This window comes from Artemia sp. Qi Xiang Cuo, chromosome 12, assembly GCF_049724085.1.
Source record: "Artemia sp. Qi Xiang Cuo chromosome 12, ASM4972408v1, whole genome shotgun sequence".
NCBI lineage: Eukaryota > Metazoa > Arthropoda > Branchiopoda > Anostraca > Artemiidae > Artemia > Artemia sp. Qi Xiang Cuo.
In genome coordinates, this window is record NC_142805.1 from 17,619,656 (window position 1) to 17,639,462 (window position 19,807).

At 37.0% G+C, this 19,807-nt stretch overlaps 1 protein-coding gene across 1 annotated transcript in view; it reads right to left on the reverse strand.

Moving 5' to 3' along the window:
- Window positions 1–10,839, reverse strand: part of LOC148945853 (uncharacterized) — a 52,339-nt gene extending 41,500 nt beyond the window's left edge. Inside the window, exons 1-2 of the mRNA XM_089097527.1 lie at window positions 10,570–10,839; window positions 3,022–3,185 (exon numbers count right to left, since the gene is read on the reverse strand). Of these exons, the coding sequence (XP_088953653.1) occupies window positions 3,022–3,185; window positions 10,570–10,839 (434 nt within the window). The remainder of the gene's footprint in view (window positions 1–3,021; window positions 3,186–10,569) is intronic.
- Window positions 10,840–19,807: the final 8,968 nt, after the last annotated feature.

Sequence of the window (19,807 nt, forward strand, 5' to 3'; positions counted from 1 at the left end):
ATATTTATATACGCTAACAATTACGAAATAATTGCTCACTATTACGAAACAATTGCTATATACGAAACAATTGCTCAATATTTATATACGAAAACAATGTTAAAGCTATTTACTAGTGTTTTTTTCTGATATATTCGCATTTTTAAGTTCTTCTACTAAATTTATGGAGTTATTTATGTAGGATTTTTGGGAATGGAGTTTGGAAGTTTGGAATCTGTACATAGATTTTTTTTACAATATTGGAAACAGAGGCTTTTGTATATGCTACGATAGGCCTTAAAAGAATACTTTGTTTGTGTAATTTTGGTAATCCATAAATTTTCGGAGAAAAGCTCCCACGAGGAAAAATTTATTATGCAATTGTGAAGTGATTCTATGTTTTTGTTTTTAACTTATTTATATAACTCTATCAGCAAACTGATCAGTATGATCATGAGTTATAGTTACATGTATGGTTTGGTCATTTAAATGTGACTAAATTTTGTTGTCATAATCTCTCATATCCATGACAACTAGTGAATTGCTTTTGTCTGCTTTGGTTATTATAACAGAAGGGTCTTTGTGAAGGTATTTTTAGGTATTATTGCGAAGGTATTTTAAGTGCAAAATTATTTTTAGGGCATAACAATTTTTCGGTGTCATATTAGTTGGAGACTTAGCTTTTTTTTTACTGTTGTAAAGGGTATTATTAGTAAAAACGGTGGGTGGAGTGGAAATGTCAAAAGTAGAACTGCCAAGGCCCGGGGTGTTTTTTTCACAGTTGAAAAAAGGTTGGAATAATAGGAAGATAAGTCAGCAAACCAAGAATAGAATAAGATAAGTTACAATGATGACAGTGGTCATATATGGTTCCGAAGGATATGCACTCCTAAAAGCGGATCACGATTTTCCAGAGAAATTTTCTATGGATTGTTTCGAGTAGCGGATGAAGATTTTCCAGAGAAATTTTCTATGGATTGCTTCGGGTAACCGACAGACGTATTTCAAACAATAGGCTGTGCGAAAAGTGTGGTTCCATCCTGCTTTCTAGGGCTATAATAAGAGAAAGGTTGAGATGGCTAAGGCACGTTCTGCGGATGACAGATCGCCAAATATTGTCCTTTTCGGCCAACTGTCTAGGGCTAAACAGAAAGCAGGTCGTCCTCGGTTGGGGTGGGAGAATGTCGTAAGGAAGGATTTAAGAGAAATAGGAGCTTCCTGCGAGGGTGTAAAGAGCCGGGCTTTGAACAGATTGGGATGGAGGAGGAGTGTGCCTAGCTGTGTTGACCCTAGGAGACTTTTTTTTAACCTAAATACATTTTTTATTCAATAATAGAGAAACTGCAAAAGTACGAAGAGTTCATTTCAGAACAAACGTTAATAAAAGACCACTATTAAATTAGGACATAGCGACCTGAAACGTCCTTGATATAGGACCGCTCTTGTCTTTTTACGCCCCAAAGATTAATTTTGGAAAAAATACTATCCAGCAAAAACCCGAAGTAAATATTTGGTTTCGATCAAAAAACAATGCAAGGAGTATTTTGGTTTCTAATGATATACCTCCGTTCATTTCATATACGTCTGTCAATATATTTGCAGTCAATACAAAATAAACATTTATTAGACATTTATTAGACAATTATTCCACGGCTTCATTTAGCGGACTCCATTAAGATTTCTTTTGAGATCTCCTTAAATTATTTATAGTCTTACATATGTACCCTACAGTGTTAAAAGTCAACTGTTAAGAGAGGTGAAGTACAACAAGCCTCAATAAACTATTTTGTTAAACTTTAGAATCTTTTTAAGTCTTCCAGATCAATTCGGAAGGGTAAAGGGTAATTAATCACCTAATAAGATTTAACATAATCCTAAGGGGGCTAGATCCCCTCACTTTGAAAGCAGATTTTGAGTTCAGAGAGAGAAGAGCATCCTCCAACAACAAGGTTCACCCACGACAAAATCCATCCCCTCGAAAAAACGGTAGCCAAGGATACAAAGTTTATTCTTTGCATTTTCGAGATTCCATTTTTGGGGGTTGCATGCAGATATGGCTTGATTGTATCGAACCGATGGTTGTGAAAAATAGAGAAAGGGCATTTTAACGGAATATCCTTAAAATTCTAGTGCCCTTTACATAAGCAAAAAAATAATCGAGCGTTCAATAAACAGGCCGCCCCCCCCCCAGTGTGCCACAAAATACAATTTTAGCCCAAATCGGACCAAAAGCCAAAAGAACAAAAATTACGTGATAGTCATTCTATTTTAGGCATCAAAAAGCCTTACCAAAGCTTTCTCGTATACGTTACAACCCGCGTAAAATTCCATGACCAACGGTAAAATTCCAAACACATGGGGGAGGGGCACCTCAAGCCTCTGCCCCTTACCCTAATATCTACAATGTGTTTTACTGACAACTTGTAAAAATGCAACAAATATACCCTTTTGGTGATTTGATCTACCAAATCTTTCCCAAAACTTCAATGAAAATGTCCGCCCTTTTTAGTCTTAATGTCAACTATATATTTTGAAGCCGATAGACTAAGCTCAGTACAGTCATCCTCAAAGCATTGTGATAGAGTAACTGATTGAAGATAGGAATTATTTTCTTTAAAATGCAAGTTAAAACTTTTGCGTATAGAGTAGTGAGTATTAGATAACTCAATCTTAATTTTTCAAATTTAGGATACCCGGCGTTCATTTTAACTTTTAGTGTCACTATTTCCTTTCAAGTCAAAAAATTTTATTTACTAAGAAGAGATTAATTGCCAGTTCATTAACAGTCTAATAAAATTCGAGAAAGATATACCACTATAAAGTACAAGCACTATACATCCTGAAAATTTACCGTTTATAGACAGCATTGCAATCTAATCTTTAACTGCCCAAAGAAGACATCCTCCATGAACCAACTACGGCAACCCCAAAAATCCACTCATTAAAAAAGGGCGATACGATATGCCAGTGAAATGGCAGCCCGGGAATAACAGACACAAAACCTTAGTTCGTTTGAACCCTTAAAATACAACCCCAACTTACCCTCCTCCATCATAATGTCCTCTGTGTCTAAATCTTCTAGGATCTTCGTATCTCCCAATTTCTACCAATCCTGTAGTCGGTTTGAAGTCATAATCCTCATAAGGGTTTGGAGGGGAGGGGAGGTCGACGTAATCGATCTCGATCTTCTTCTTCTTCTTCCTCCTCTTGAATAATCACTCTGAAAGAAAGTAAATAATGAAGTTGCTTTAATAGTGACATAATAGGGGAAATCTTGCAGCAAGATTACCAATTCCTATATTCGCTTTCTGTTTAATTACGTCTAAGCCCAGCCTTTCTCCTAATGCCTTGATGCCTATAATCTCCTAATGCCAGTCTCCTATAGCAAATACTAAATATCAAACGCTATATATAGCAAACACTATACCAAACATACGTATAGCAAACACAGATATAGCAAGCACTATATATAGCAAACACTATATCGATCACTAACTTTGCTCCGCTTGTTGTTTTGTATTCTTTTTCGTATTTTTTCGGTAACAGTGCAGTTGTCTCCTCTTCTAAAGAAACAATAATAACAAAGTTCTAACTGCATTATGTTGACAAAATTTATATTTTTTAGATTATAAGAATTATTTTCAACTTAACTACATCCCAGCCCCCTCTAACCCCGCACCTCTAATGCCTAAGTAGAGCCTAAGCTACATAAGAAAGTTTGATCACTTTGTTGGTTCAAAATATTTTTGACTTATTTCTCATCAACAATCGGTTCACAATCCCAAACAATGACAATTCGAAAAAAGGGTACAAAACCAGCAATATTTTGTAGATAGCCTAAGGCTATATCCAGGCGTCAGTGCGGGGGGACTAGTTCAGGACCAATTTTGGTCCTAATGGTTAATAAAATTGGTAAAGAGGTCTCTCAAAGACCCAAATATGTGGATGACTTGTCGATCCTTGGTGTATGTCATAGGAATATTAAAAATGCCCACTTTGTAAACCGAACCCATGTTTTGGACGAAGCTAAGAATCCAAATATGAAAGGAAATACCACCAAATCAAATATAATAACGATAAAGTTCTTGAAATCTACTCCCGTTTTTACCAGTTTTTTACCGTTTTTACCGTTTTACCATCCAAAATACCAGTGAAACAAATTAAACTCCTTGCTGTCGTAAGTTCAAATAATTTTAAGTGATCAAATAATCAAATAATGCATGTTTCAAACATTATCAAGGAGGCACACTTGTGCCTCTATAAAGAGGCGACCCACCACAATGTTAAGCGATTTCAGGTCCTAGAGGTCGCAGAGAGACGACAGTAATCGCATTTTGTGGCCCAAGCTCAAACTAAGAAACTTGCAAAATTTCATCCTCCTCCGACTTTATCTTCATGGGGTAAACTGGGCCGGAAGTTTCGACCCTCCCACTACAGCCCCCCTTTAACGTTGTCCGATTGGGCTGAAATTTAGAGGTTAAGCTTTCCTAAGGCCCGGGAGCTTATCCTCGAAATTTCAGCTCAATCCGATCACTCCTTCCCTGTTTTCAAAAAACCAAATATAGCCACTTAAAATTCATCATTTCTTTTTTTTCTTATCCACGCCTACAGGCCACAGTTGGCAACTGATCCGGGTGAATGAGGACTCATTCGAAGCAGAATTCGACCTGTTACGGCCTTTTGATATTTTCAGACCGAAAAAATTATCCCCCGAATTTACATTTACGAAAAACCTCGTTTTCCTATAATAGCCCATGTTAATTTTTCCCACCACACCCCCCCTTTAACGTTGTCTGATCGGGTTGAAATTTAGAGGATAAGCTTTCCTGGGGCCTGGGAGCTTATCCTCGAAATTTCAGCTCAATCTGATCACTCCTTTCCTGTTTTCCAAAAACCAAATATCAAGTTTTGTGGGAATTTGCTTGCGTCGAAAATAGGTTTCATTTACTAAAAAACAATTACAATTGTGTCTCTTTAGTCCAGCGGTTGATACTCCAGACTGTCAGGCGGAAAACCCGGGTTCGATTCACCGTCAGAGCAAATTTTTTATATACTGAATTTAAAGTTTAAAAAGAAACTCGGTTTCTTTTTTAAATTATTTGAAAAAAATATCTTTTCTAAAGAGTTAAAGAGGCTGGGTTACAAGGTCGACCCTTAAAACGTACAGGAATTAGGATGCACAGTTGGGGAGCTGTTAAAGAGGCTGAGTCACAAGTTCGAACTTTAAAATGTAAGGTCAACCCTTAAAACGTACAGGGATGAGGAGGCACAGTTGGGGGGCTGTTAAAGAGGCTGAGTCACAAGTTCGAACCTTAAAACGTACAGGGATTAGGAGGCACCCTGTACGACGTGATTTGAGTATTCATGAATTAAAAGCCTTAACACAAGAATGTTCAAGAGCGGGGGTTTGGGGGCGGCAGCCCCCAACTTTAACTCCTGACACGATCAGCTAACAGTTAGTCAAGCAATAATAAGTAATAAACTGTACAAAAACGTGCAGAAATTATTTGAAAAAAACTACGTTTTCTATAGAGTTAAACAGGCTGAGTTACAAGGTCGAACCTTAAAACGTACAGGGATTAGGACGCACAGTTGGGGGCTGCCGCCCCCAAACCCCCGCTTTCGCAGCCTTTCGGACAAGACGGTTCTAATTGTGCATTACTTGTTTATATCTGACTCTAGTTTTAGGAGTTATAAGCTATTATATTTCTAAGTTTTGGACGTGATCGTCTCTTACTAAGTTTCTAGGTACGACTGCAACCCGGATTAACACATTTATTATAATTCCTTATATTTGATTATTTGAAAAAAACTACGTTTTCTAAAGAGTTAAAGAGGCTGAGTTACAAGGTCGAACCTTAAAACGTACAGGGATTAGGAGGCACAGTTGGGGGGCTGCCGCCCCCCAACCCCCGCTTTCCCAGCCTTTAAATAAAAAAAAGTTTTTTAAACTGAAAGTAAGGAGCGACATTAAATCTTAAAACGAACAGAAATTATTCCGTATATGAAAGAGGCTGTGCCCTCCTCAACGCCTCGCTCTTTACGCTAAAGTTTTTATTGTTTAAAAAAAGAGTTGTGAGAAAGTCGAACTTTAGCGTAAAGAGCGAGGCGTTGAGGAGGGCACAGCCTCTTTCATATACGGAATAATTTCTGTTCGTTTTAAGATTTAATGTCGCTCCTTACTTTCAGTTTAAAAAACTGGCTCCACTTTTTTTGTGCGTGTGTGAGTGCGTTTCGATTTTTGGGCTCTATTATTAATCCAGTATTTAAACAATCTTTCTTTAGTTATCAATAGTTCTGATGTTTTCTCTTATCCTTAATGATTTTGACTTCTATTATGTTTTTGGATCCAAATATTTTGATTTTTGCATTATTTGACTATTTTTTAATATCTACTGATTGTCAATATAGAATGATTTTATCACCCCCACTCCCACCCCCTCTTTAGTTTTTTGCCATTAATTGTAAAAGTTCATTATTAGTTTTTGGACATACAATTTTCGAATGTTATTTAAGGCTAATTTGGTTTAATTTTTTATTGATCATTTTTATGTTTGATAAATTTCTTGTTTGACTAATTTTGAAGATTTGTATTGCTGGCTTGGTTTTTTCTGTTTTGTTTTCTTTTACTTTAACATAAGAAACGAATTCGGCTCAATTAGAGCTTGTGTCAGTTTTTGGAAAATCAATATAATCTTATCTCTCAATATATGAAAACGATAAAGGTTTATATATTATTTCAATAAAATTATTATTCATATAATGATAAATAATCAAACCACATATGGCACGGCCTGAGTCAAACTATAAATGAATACTTTACTATTATAAAAGGAACGGCTAGCAGAAATGTGGTAGAAAACATGCAATATTAGAGATAAGAGTACCTCAAATAATAGATTCAAATGAAAAGTTAAAAATATTCCAAAATGCCGTCGTTCTTCGATTTCATATTGTTTGACGTTTTTCGTGTTTGTTCTGTGGCGAGTCCTTTCTGTTACTGTTACAGTCATTGTTTATTCAATAATACACTTTTAAACTCCAAAACAAAATCTACCTATGCCCTCCCAAGGCCAGAACATAATTTGCACTTTACTGAAAAAATATAAATGTTTTTACTTTTATAACTTTAATAAATCAAATAATATTACCACTTTGATTACTAAATATCAGTACATGTATATTAAACTGACAATGCACATTCATTTGTATTTTTTCAGTAAAGTGCAAATTTCGTTCTGGCCTTGGGAAGGCATAGGGCTTTTGCGCCCAACGTATGTTATTTTCTGCTCGTTCTGAGTTTGATTCGGTTATTTATTTTAATTTCTGCTCGTTTTGGGTTTCGTTTATTTATCGATGCTGATTTGTGGTAGTTTCACGCTTGGTAGTTTATATAATTTTACTTTTTGCTCATTTTTTGTTTAATGAAGTTCTTTACTTTTCTTTGAAAAACTTATTTTGTGGAAAATCTTTTTTTAACTAATTGCTGTTCGTTTTATATTGACATAATCTTTTCAGGGAAAAAGAAAATAATACTTTAAATGTTTTCGTTTTTTTTTAGACTTTATAGTTTGGCCTGCTATTTGTATGCTGGAGAAAAATTTTCAACAATTTTTAACAACATACACCCTTTTAAAAATCTGGACACAAATAGTACTGTTCATCTTAGTTTCATACCTCCTCTAGTTGACCTGAAGTGGAAAACTTGATACCATTGGCAAAAAAATCTGTTTACTTTCTTTGACAGCTTGGATACACTTACGCTATTTTGATTAGGTTAAATTTTAAGAGCAGAAGTAGCCCCGAAAGTTTGAACATAATACCCTCAGTCGCTCTCGGGATACTGCTGGAGATGACTTATTGGAAATTAGCATTAACACTGTGCATTTTGATTAAATCTTAAGGCAACATTTAGTTTTTACACATAATGGGCAAATGGGAGGGTGGGATTGGGAGGGGAATTAGTTGCCCTCCAATCACTTTCGACTATTAAAAAGGGCACTAGGCCTTTCGATTTCCAATCGAATTAGCCCTTTTGGAAATGGCAACGCTTTCTATAAGCATCTTATACGCCCCCAGGGCATAAATTACAAACCTTACCCTAAGGGTTATTGGTGTGGTTGTAGTCCTGTAAGACCAAATGTCCGTAACTTTCAACTACGTTAAACAAAATGGCCATGTCAAAATTTTGATTGGATACGTTTGGGGAGATGGTGGGTGTGAGAGGGGCGGTAGTGGCTCTCCAATCACTTTCAACTATTAAAAATGGCCCTAGCCCCTTCAGTTTCCAATCAAAAGAGCCCTTTTGAGGTTTCTACGACAAAACGTTCAATAAGAATCTTATATAGCCCCAGAGCATAACTTACAACCCTTGCCCTGAGTGCTGGGGGGGGGGGCTGTCATTCTCAAAGACCTAATTTTCAGAACTTCCTACTACGTTGAAAAAAATGGCAATCTGAAAATTTTGATTGGATGTGTTTGTGTTTAAAAAGGCACTAGCCCTTTCAATTTCAAATTGAATGAGCCCTTTTGAAGTTTCTATGACAACGCTTTCAATAAAAACCTTATATGCCCCAGGGCATACCTTACAACCCTTGCGCTGAGGACTGTGAGTGGGGGGGTTATCATCCTAAAAGACCCTAATTTTCAGAACTTTCAACTACGTTGAACAAAATGGATATCTCAAAATTTTCATTGGATGTGTTTGGGAAAATGGTGGGCGTGAGAGGGTTGTTAGTCGCTATCCAATCACTTTCAACTATTAAAGAGGCACTAGCCCTTTCAATTTCCAATTGAATGAGCCCTTTTGAAGTTTCTACGACAACGGTTTCACTAAACACTTTATATGCCCCCAGGGCATAACTTACACCCCTTGCCCTGAGGGCTGTGGGGGGAGGGGCTGTCATCCTTAAAGACCAAATTTCCAAAACTTTCAACTACGTTGAATAAAATGGCTATCTAAAAAATTTAAATGGACGTGTTTGGGGAAAAGGTGGGCGTGAGAGGGGGGCTAGTTGCCCTCAAATCACTTTCGACTATTAAAAATGGCACTAGCCCTTCGAATTTCCAATCGAATGAGCCTTTTTTAAAGTTTCTACGACAACGCCTTCTACAAAAACCTTAGATGCCCCCAGGTCATAACTTACAACCCTTGCCCTGGGGAGTGTCCTCCTCAAAAACATAATTTCTATCTGGAAATCAACTACGCTGAACAAAATGGCTATCTCAAAATTTTGATTGGATGTATTTCGGTAAATGGTGGGCGTGGAACGGGTGTTAGTTCCCTTCCAATCACTTTCGACTATTCAAAAGGGCACATGCCAACCAAATTTTCGATTGAATGAGCCCTTTTCGAAGTTTCTACGATAACTTTTTAAATACAAAGTGCCCTGCTCTAAAGGAAAAAAAATAAATAATACATTGTGCCAACATTGTTCTTATATGCCCTCAGGGTATAACTCAAAACCCTTTCCCGAGGGTTGGGGAGGAGTGTCCTACTCAAAGACATATTTTCTATCTGGAAATCAACTAGGCTGAACAAAATAGGCTATCTCAAAATTTTGATTGGATGTATTTGGGGGAATGATGGGCATGGGGGGGGGCGAGCTGGCCTCCAATCACTTGCGACTATTAAAAAGGGCACTAGTCACTCCAATTTCCAATCGAATGAGCCCTTTTCGAAGTTTCTACGACATCTCCTTCAATACGAAGCGACCGGGTATGGAGAAAAAAATAAAAAAATAACACTTTGTGCCATCATCGTTCTTTACTTAGGCAGCGCTATTGCGTTGCCTATGAAATGGGATTTCTAGTTTTTCGTAATTTTTTAATATATGTGTAAGTTTCCAGTTAACCAGTTCAAACAGCCAGATTTTGTTTTCACTATCCCTGGTACTTCTAAGGTTTTCCTTTGGGTGTTTCACAATTATGAAGTTTTAGGGCAGCATTACATTTTGGTCAGTGTTGTCACTTTGAATCGTGAAAATGTATGCAGGGTTCGGACAGGTTGGTTCGTTTCAAATTATAGGCTCTGTCCTTTTTTATAGGATTTCCCGGGCCCAAATATAGGCCAAATATAGGATTCGGAAGTCCTCAGGATCAGATCTGTGGTAGATGGCGTAGGATGCCCGGTCACATAAATTCGTCATTTTCCGAGTTTTTGCATTTATTTATTTATTTTATTTTTTTTATTTCAAATACAAACTGTACAAATAGTAAAAAACAGTAAAAAATCAGATACACATGCTGTGCCAACGATTGACTGATACAGGTAAAATATTTGGAATCACTCTTGCTGCTTCTTGGGCATCAATTTTGATGTAAGGTCAGTTTTTCTCTTTGCAAGAGACTGCTCCATTCTCCCAGATTCCACCATCCGCTCTCTTTCCCTTGTTCTGGACTTCACAGCTCATTCGAGCAAAGAAACAGCTAGGGCAATGTCTATGGAACTCTTGGACTCAGCAGCCTTCTTCATTCTGTCGGTCGCTTCCTGAAGTAGAGCATCTGCTACTGTTCTCTTTTCTTGCTCTGATGCTCTAAGTTTTTTTTTTTGCTTTTCAGGTCTTCTATTTCTTTCTTTTTGTCGTGGACCTCCTGCAACTTCTGCTTGCTGTCCTCTTCAAAAGCTGATTTCTTCTTCTCGGATAGCTCTTCTTTTTTCTTTTCATCCAGTTGATACCAAGACCATGCAGAACGTGCAAGATTCAACAGCTCTTTTGTAATAACAAAATGTTCTGTTTTTCGTCCATAAAGCCTCAACGTGGCATATACCATGAGTCTCGCATCCAGAACGCGTTCAGACATCAAGGCCAAGAATCCTACCAGAACGTGAGAACCCACGCTCAACATCTGCGCTGCCATGCGAGAACGTCAGCACCGCTTTGATAAGCTTGGTAAGTTCCGGGTACTTAGTGTCCCCACGCTCATTCACCAGTCCAAAATAAAGGCTTCAAAAATGATCGATCCGAGTAATGTCCTCACGGGGTCCAGTTTCCATTCACAAAAGCAGCCACTCAGCCTGGGCGACGTCTCAGCTTATTCCAATCGCAATCTCACGTGCCACAACCGCTATGTCTGCAATGCTTCTCGAATCCTTCATGTTGATGGGACTCAAACAGCGTAAAGCCTCTAGAAAATCATTCTTTTCCAGAGGACATTTGTTCAAAATATGGGGAATACCCGCAATAAAATATTTTCGCACATTGACATAGAAAATGGCCTTGTCTTTCAGTGTTGCTTTCTCACCAAAAGCTCATTCCACATTTTCGGAAACTATGGGCTTTTCTGCAAATTTTTCAGCAAGGTTCAATATTTCTGGTGAGAAATTTTCAGTCTCAGTCACGAAATCTGGAGTAAGACCCATCTGCAAAGCGTCACAACTAGTCTTTTGATCTCTGAGTGCAGAACATGAATGAGAGGCTCTTCTTTCTGGAACAGTTGGGTGAAACTCATGAACAGTTCTGCTGAGGCTAGAACAATCTCGAGTTGGGCTTTCATCGTCGCACTTTTGATATAAGCCAAAATTTTCAGAAATTTGGGAGTGGACAAAAGATTCTTTAGTTTTTTCTCTCTCGGTACGAAGTTCAGGAAGTACTCTAAAATTGCCGGCCACTGCTGCATGATTCTAGCGAGGGCACGCCCGATCGTCAGCCAGTGGCTTGGGACATGCTTCATGAAAACATTTTCTGGCACTCCCACTTTCTTTTGGCACTTTCAATATTCTTCACAACGTGCAGGCCAGCCGTCAAAAAACGGATGCACAAGAATAACGAAGCCGGAACTTTCTTCTCCAAACACCAGAAGACCTTTCAAGAAAGCATTATGAATTATATGGATGTTGCAAGTACCAATGTTCAACATTCCCTTTCCTGTCACTTTCTTTTTTTTGGCATTGAACTTGTTCCAAATGCTTTTGTTGACGTTTGGTCTGTCTCTTCCAAGCGTGATCAGTTTTTCAAGCGGCAGCTGATTCTCCTCAATGGCTGACATAATCTTCCTATACAGGTCATCACTTGTCGTGTGACCCATAAAACTTCTACATAAATATCTGCTCTGGGTTTCGTTTCCGTATGAGGACCAATATCAAACAGGTATCTGTAAATCTTTCATACCAGAGTTGTTGTTTATCTTGTCATATTCTATTACAAAATATGACTGAATGTCCTTCACAAGCATTTGCTTACAGTAAGGATGCAGTGCATCGGTGATCAGATACATGAGTTTCTTTGCACATAGGGACATATCTTACCGGGGAACATCGCATGGAAAGTTGCGACAATATGATCTGAAGAGTTAGCAGACATGGAACTCTGTACCATCTGAAGTGCCCATTTTAACTCAGCTCTATAAGCGGCATCACACTCACAAAACATGTTTGTACAAACTAATTGTTTATCCTTGGTTGTTTCATCAACTCAAGATTGTCTGGTCAGGTGAAGCTGTAGTGGATGTAGTTGAGCAGTAACTGCGGCTTTGTGTTCTGCAGATTGCAAATGTTGGTTTAGCTGAGCAGCCCCAGCTGTGCAACCAAGATTTTTCAAGTAGAGTTTGCAAAAGAACGAGTGCTGGTCATTCCCAGTCTTACACCATTCGCCAATCTTTCTACCGTTGCAAATCATCTTAGCAAGCCATGAACTATTGAACTTGGTAGGCCCTTTACTTAATTACCAAGCATCGTCTGCAAAATAGCATCCCACAATTAAAAGTCCACAAAAAGAAAAAATGTGGGTATGTCTAAAACTGGGCCGCATTTGTATTAGTCTCTAGTAGAATTCAGCCAGAAAATACACAAGTCGCAAGAACTCACAGTCTCATTAAGTAGAGCCTATATACTGATCTTTGCTCATTTTGGACAGGCCCAACATGACAAAAAACAAAACATAGGCTACTAAGTCAGCACAACGGCATAGCCCAGGCAGAAGCAACTTACTAATCCCAACACAAAGCATTAGTTAAGTTCAAACAGCTCAACAATTGTTATTACTTATCGATCTACACCGAAAGACAGCACAGTCTACAAGCAGAGTCAAAAGCAAAGAAAAGCACAACTTGTCTTACTTAACGAGCAGTCAAAATTGCTAACCATGAGCAATGGAATTTGCAATCATGAGCAATGCAAATCATGAGCAATGCAAAATCATGAGCAATGGAGTCCTTGGTGCTCTTCAGCCGAAAATATAGGAATAATAGGATTTTAGCCAAAATATAGGGATTTTATAGGAGTGCATTAAAATATAGGAATTTATTGGAATTTATAGGCGAGTCTGAACCCTGTGTATGAGCAAAACTAATTAAATAAATTTGACTAAGGTTTTCATCCGTGAAATTTTAAACACTAACATTTAGTTAAATCCCAAAGAAAATTACGCCTTCAAAAAAAGCTACGCCTTCTTAAGCTGTTGGGTGATATGTATTTTGCTCATTTTAATCCACTTTTTTTATAAGATGCCGCTACTACCAAAAACCGCAAATTCCTATAGAGGTCTTTTCACTAAAAATTTAATTTGCTTCTTAAGTTAAAATTTAATCAAATTTTCACAAAAATTGAAATTATCATCGGGAATGAATTAAGATGAGTATCCATGATTGTAGTAAAGTCTTCCGAACTGAAATTTCAACTTTCAATTCATTTACCATGATTTCAGTATATTATTCTCGATTTAAAATTCGACTTTTAATTTTGTGACGTTGCTTTTTCTTCCTTGCGATATTTCGATGATTTCAAAAGACTACTTTAAAAGTGAAAAGGTTTATTGTTTTCTATGTGTTTTTTTTTAAGTTCCCTGATGTCATTTTTATTTTTATGCGAGCATCATGTATTTTGTTTCCCGGTAGCTGTTGGCACTCCAGAAGAGGGGGGGGGGGGGCAAAAGATCCAGTTTTGCTTTTCTTTGTTTAATGTCAAAATAAAACACTAAACCTTTTTTTCGATTATCTTTTTTCTGTATTCTTTATTTCTTTATTCTGTCTTTTTTCTTTATAACAAGAAAAAACCTAGTTCGACAAGTGAAAACACATAATGTTTTGCAACGAAATACATACAAAACAAAATACGATACCTAAATAAAAGAGAGATAAATACAACACAATAAACTTGACAACAAATGTTAAGGTCTTGAAAATTCTTCCCGGAGATAATGAAGTTAAGGAGATAATTAAGTTCATTAGTTTAATCATTAACATTCTCAACCAATGATTCCAGTAATCATTATATATCATTTAGTATTATATATTACCAATAGTCCTTTAATATGAAAACTGAATTGAGGATTTTGTTTTGTCTCTAAGTTACTAAAAATAGATTATATTTGTTGTGATTATCTTACTATACTCGTGATATTTGATATCTGATACTACATATTAAAAATAAGCACCTTTATGTTATGGTTCAGTTGTCTGTTATATAGCTAGTGACAATGATTTTTTTTGTGAGCTTTAATTCACAATTATTGTTTTTTTTTTTTTTTTATTCCTGTTGTGTTTTTTTTAGCGTTTTTACACTACGTACTACTTTGGGAGTTTATATTTAACTGTGATATATTTAATTGTGATTAGTGTGCCTCCTATTCGAAACCACGTACTTATTAAATCTCCAGTAAAGAGTAATTAGGAACCTCCTTCTACCACTGAGAGTCCAACGCACTGTAGACACCAATACTGTCAACAATAGTAAACACCTTGACACTTCCAAGGAGGGTACCTTGTCCTGTGGTGGCGCAGTGAGTTTGGTCTCAACTTGGTAATACGAGAGCTTCGAACCACTTGGAAACTGGTTCAGCTTGGAACCAGAGTTGGAATCTGGCAGTAGCAACGCACCTCAAAGCCGACGCAAGGACCTTAGTAGTCAAGAAGCCCTGTTAATCTGAAACAATACAAAAAGGGAGGGTTCCTCAACAAAGGGGTAAAAAAAAAAAAGTATTTAAACCTTATCTCAAAATACCACACCCATGCGGGGAACAACAGCCCAGCAGTTATTAGTGCAACTTATTATATTCATTTGTTTTGTATGGAGGCAATGGGCCTGCGTAGTAGGAGCCAGGTGCGTGCTTTGGAATAGACTTGGCTTAGAGGCGATTACTCTCCTCTTTTGGATATACCAAAATTTACTTCTTTAACAAGGAATCGAAAGCTACGTCAGCCCTGGAGTTTAGCAACTTGCGTGTGAGACGATCTGCATCTGAGGGTTCGAGATAATCTAAGTAGGTATACGCATGGGCGTATGCAGCTTATTCTCTAGGGGGGGGGGCACCCAATTTTGGGATAAAGGGCTGGGGGAGTTGAAGATATATTGGCAGTTCACAAAACCTTACATTGCCAGAAAGTTCTATCATACCTATGAAACCTTTATTAATAAGTAATCACCAAAAATCATAAATCATCAACAAGCTTCAGTATTAATCTTCTCGGATTAGACATAAATCTTTCCAAGACATTATGGATAATTGCTTCCTGTTAGACTTTTATTCTGTTATTCCAGCTTTTTCAACCATCTGCCTTCTATCAACTGCTTTTTTAGCCATCTACCTTTTTACAACTGCTTTTTCAACCATCTGCTTTTTCACCCATATCTAGTATAAATTTGATGTTCTAGGGGGGGGGGGCAGCTGCCCCCTCCACCGTACGCCCATGGGTATACACAAATGGTAAGCGAAACATTGGTTTACAAATTCAATTAAATAAAATTAATACATATTTAGTATCATATGTCGACCTCCTTCTGCTCCTACTTATTAATCAAAGGTAAATGAATGAATAAATCATTCTGTCTATTTAATCAGATCCTTTAGCCAGTTTAAGTGTGATTATTTTTTATTTTTTCTATGAACCCATGTACCATCTTTAAACATCATTGGAAAATTTTATGTTATCAATATTATTATATATTTAGAGCGTCGTATGCAACCAAAAATATTGGGATTCTTGGTCTTTTTGTCCCTTGCCTCTTTTCTGTCATAAAAAAGCTCCTTAACTAGAAATTTAATTAAATTCAGTTTTTCCCTGTCCAGAAGAAAAAATTTGAGATATATGGGATCCATGGTAAAGCTATTGGTATTATAAAGAGCTTTTTTAGCATCCGGTAACAGTTTAAGCAGATAAATTCCAAACAATCTAGACTAAGTCCAGTGGTTTCTGGAGTTCCACAGGTATCTATTCTAGGCTTAATTCCTTTCCTGTTGTTTATTAATGACATTTCTCATTGTGGTCCATATTGCTGTGTAAGGGTTAATAATATGACTAAAAATCGCTGGAATAAGATAATAGCTTGGTTATACAGAAAATTTGCCTGAGAAATGGATGAATCATATAATTGGTGATTTTGCTTCTTGGGCGAGAGTGAGAAAACTCAAAATTAATTATTTTTTGAAAGAATAAAAAAAAAAATACCTTAAGAACCGAGTAAGATACAAGCTAAAAATTTGGACCACTCAATGAAGTGTAATGAATCTAAAGGGATGGGCTTTATAGGGGGAGAACAGGGGGAAACCTAAAAAAATAATAGTAATAACTAGCAAATTACAACGAAACTATAGAAAATTACAGAAAAGTTACAAGAATATCAAGATTTTGGGGTGGGAGGGCAAGGGCTTGAAAGCACTCTTTTACTTATTTGTTTGGGTGGGCACCAATTGTCAATCAGTCTGACCCAATTGGGATTTTCAGTGGAAAAAAAGACGAGTGTAATCAAATACAAATACAAGTAAGTTCAAATACTGATATATTAAGAAATAGCCATGTCTTTTCTTTGTGAGCAGAAAAGAGCTGATGTGAAACATCAACACGTAATTTTACCAACTTTAAGAGCCTAGTAATGTAAGGTCTTTAGTCACAACGTAGTCACGAACTTGGTTACAAGTTCAATCAATTACTGCGATTAGACAACAAATTTCTGAAAATATATAGAATACAAACATCCAATTTTTTGAAATGTTTAACCCCTAGATGTCATTGAATTTAAAATGTTTTTTTTTTATGTCCACAATACTGTTAGGTATAGTAAGGGACAACGGTATTTTAAAACTTAACGAAGAGTTAAATTTACCTTAGATCGTCAAAATCATTTCTTGGAGGTGATGGAACTCGTGCATAATAATCAGCCTCTTTTTCCAATTCCAAGTCCCCCAATCCAAGATTGAATTTCTTCTCTTCAAACTCTTCATCCGTTTCTCTCCTAATATGAGCTTTTTTTAATCTTTCTTTAGCCTCCCGCATTGCCTTTTCCCATGGAGACTCTTCAACCGGAAGTACCGGGGGCGGGGGTGGCATCGCGTCCTCCCAAACTGGTGCCATTTCAGACAAAGGTTTTGATCCAGGTACAGCAACAGGTTTAACTGTTGTTGAAAACATACTATAATTACCTTTATCAGAAACACCAGGATGCAAAAACCTGTAAAAAGAAACAACTTCATCAACAAACCACAGCAAAAAGAGAGGATTTGTATAAAATAGCAGAGAAACACTTTACAATTTCTTTAGTAGGGAGAGAGGGCCAACACTCTCTCCAGCATTTGCTTTACTATGTGAGTAAGTGAAGAAGCCTAGGTCATACACATTACGAGTATTAGAATTTATCTCAGGGGGGGGGGATTCTTCGAGATAGTAGAAAAAATCTGAAGTTATAGAAAGAATCGGGAAAAAACATTTCTATTTAGCTCAGTGTCAAAAGAAACAAAATCTCTAAAAATACCCCAAAACATGTTTATATATTTCATGTGAATAGTTCATGAAAGATCTTTGCAGGAGAAAACTCCGTCTCATCAGATATACTCAGAGGTGGAAGGGATATGTAAATGACCTTTCGCTCGGGGGAAAGCGTTGTCTCTTTCCTAGCACCCTAGGTATATTTCCTAGCATACTAGGTTCCATTTCCTAGGTATATTTTATGTATCATGTTCTTTTTAAGACTTTACTGATATGGTTACTGGAAAAATTACTAAGTTTCCAGAAATGTATAAATACGGTTACGCTTAAAATATACCAATTTTCAGAAAAACTTAGGATATAATTCTTTAGTCCAATCTTTATTAAAACTCATCTATACTTAAGTATTTTAGTAGCCAAACAATGCAATTTATAGTATATTAACAAGCCTTAATATAAGACGGGAGAAATACCCACAACCATAGATTGGTTCAACAAATACCCAGAACACTTGAAAAGCTTAAAATACATATTTACTTTCCCCCCCCCCCCTCCGAAAAAAAAAACCCTGACAAGTCCACCCTCTGACAATCACTAAACCTTTCTGCATATGGGTTTATAAATGACAGATAGTAGGCCTGTATAGAGGAATATAGGCTACCCATAGACCTCCTCCCAATAGAATTTCAAAAACTGGTACCTAAGAATGCATTTTTTTTTTTGTTCTTAGGATTCCCTCTCCCAGTAAGCAAAATTTGTTTTTACACCCCCCTCCCCTGGGCTCACATCTGTGCGGATCAATATTAGTCAGGTAATATCATTTCAAATAGCATTGTCAATTGCGTATTTTATGATAAACATAGCGTCAGAAAAACCTTCTTAGATGACAAGTGAGCAGAAGAAAAACAAAATCAAACTATGATTATTTTTTTTACAAGTAAGTAGTGTTATTTGTAAATTATTTTTGCAGTTATTATCAAAATTAGCGAAGTTTAAGTAGGCAATAAACACTTATTGCATATTACTGACTTGACAAGTTATTATAAGTCAAAAAAAAAAAACTTACTAAGGTTAGACCAGAACACCACGAACGACCTATTTGGATAATATGCGTATCAGATTTATAAACAGTAAAAAGTAAGTAAAAGTAAGTAAGACGGCACTAGACCCTCTAGGTCCAAACAGGCGGTGCTGATCTTCGTTTCGTTGCCCTTCATCCAAGAAATGCAATGGGGGTTGGGGGCAACCATCCTGTGCTTTCGCAAACCCTTTCTGCTTACCTTCCCCAGATTTCTCCAGGTACCCATTTAGAGCTGGGTTGACTCTGGCTGAGCTTACAGAGTCACGTCCCTGACTCCCGTCCCAAGCAAATAACTGGCTGCACCTGGGATCGAACCCGTGCTCCATGGACAAAGAACTCTCAAACAGTCCTCGAATTTATACAGGGTTTACAATCCAGCCTTGATTATAATTTTAATAACAAGTGGAAAAGATAAACACTAGAAATAGGAAGCGTCTAAAAATACAATTTTGGTAGGAATAATACCCAAGTGGCAACCTTGGTTCCACTAGCCTTTATCTTATACGAACGCAAACAATTTTTAACTGCGCTCAGACAAAAGAAAATTTCATCTTTCCATTTAACGATAACAAGGACTTAGGCATCTTGAAATTACTATAGGGCAATTCGCATAGCGGAGTGAGTGAACTTCTTCTGGTTCATCCCCACCCTCCCAAGATTTATACGAATAATCATAAGATTCATACTAATTCTCTAATAATTTCTTATATTATGCGTATATACCAGATATTTCTTACATTCCTTTAGGCGCGCATGATTTCTTGCATTTCCTTTAGGCGCGCATTATTTCTTGTATTTTTTTCTTGCAAGATTTCTTGCATTTCCTTTAGGCGTGCATGAGCCTGCTTGTAATGTATCTTTGTAAGTTACATGACCAGCCTTTTTTTTAGAGAAAAACTACGTTTAAAAACATAAAATAACAGAGTACTAGCCTACAGTTGATGCCCCATGTACACTGTCCTTTTGTAAAAAACTTGCACAAAGCCCGTGGCTCCATTCTTGCAGTTTTCCCAAAATCATCATCATCTGTCACTTCTCCTTCTTCCAATTCTTCTTTTTCCACCTCTTCTCCTTCTTCTTTATCAGATTCCTGCCCTTCACTGGCTTCAC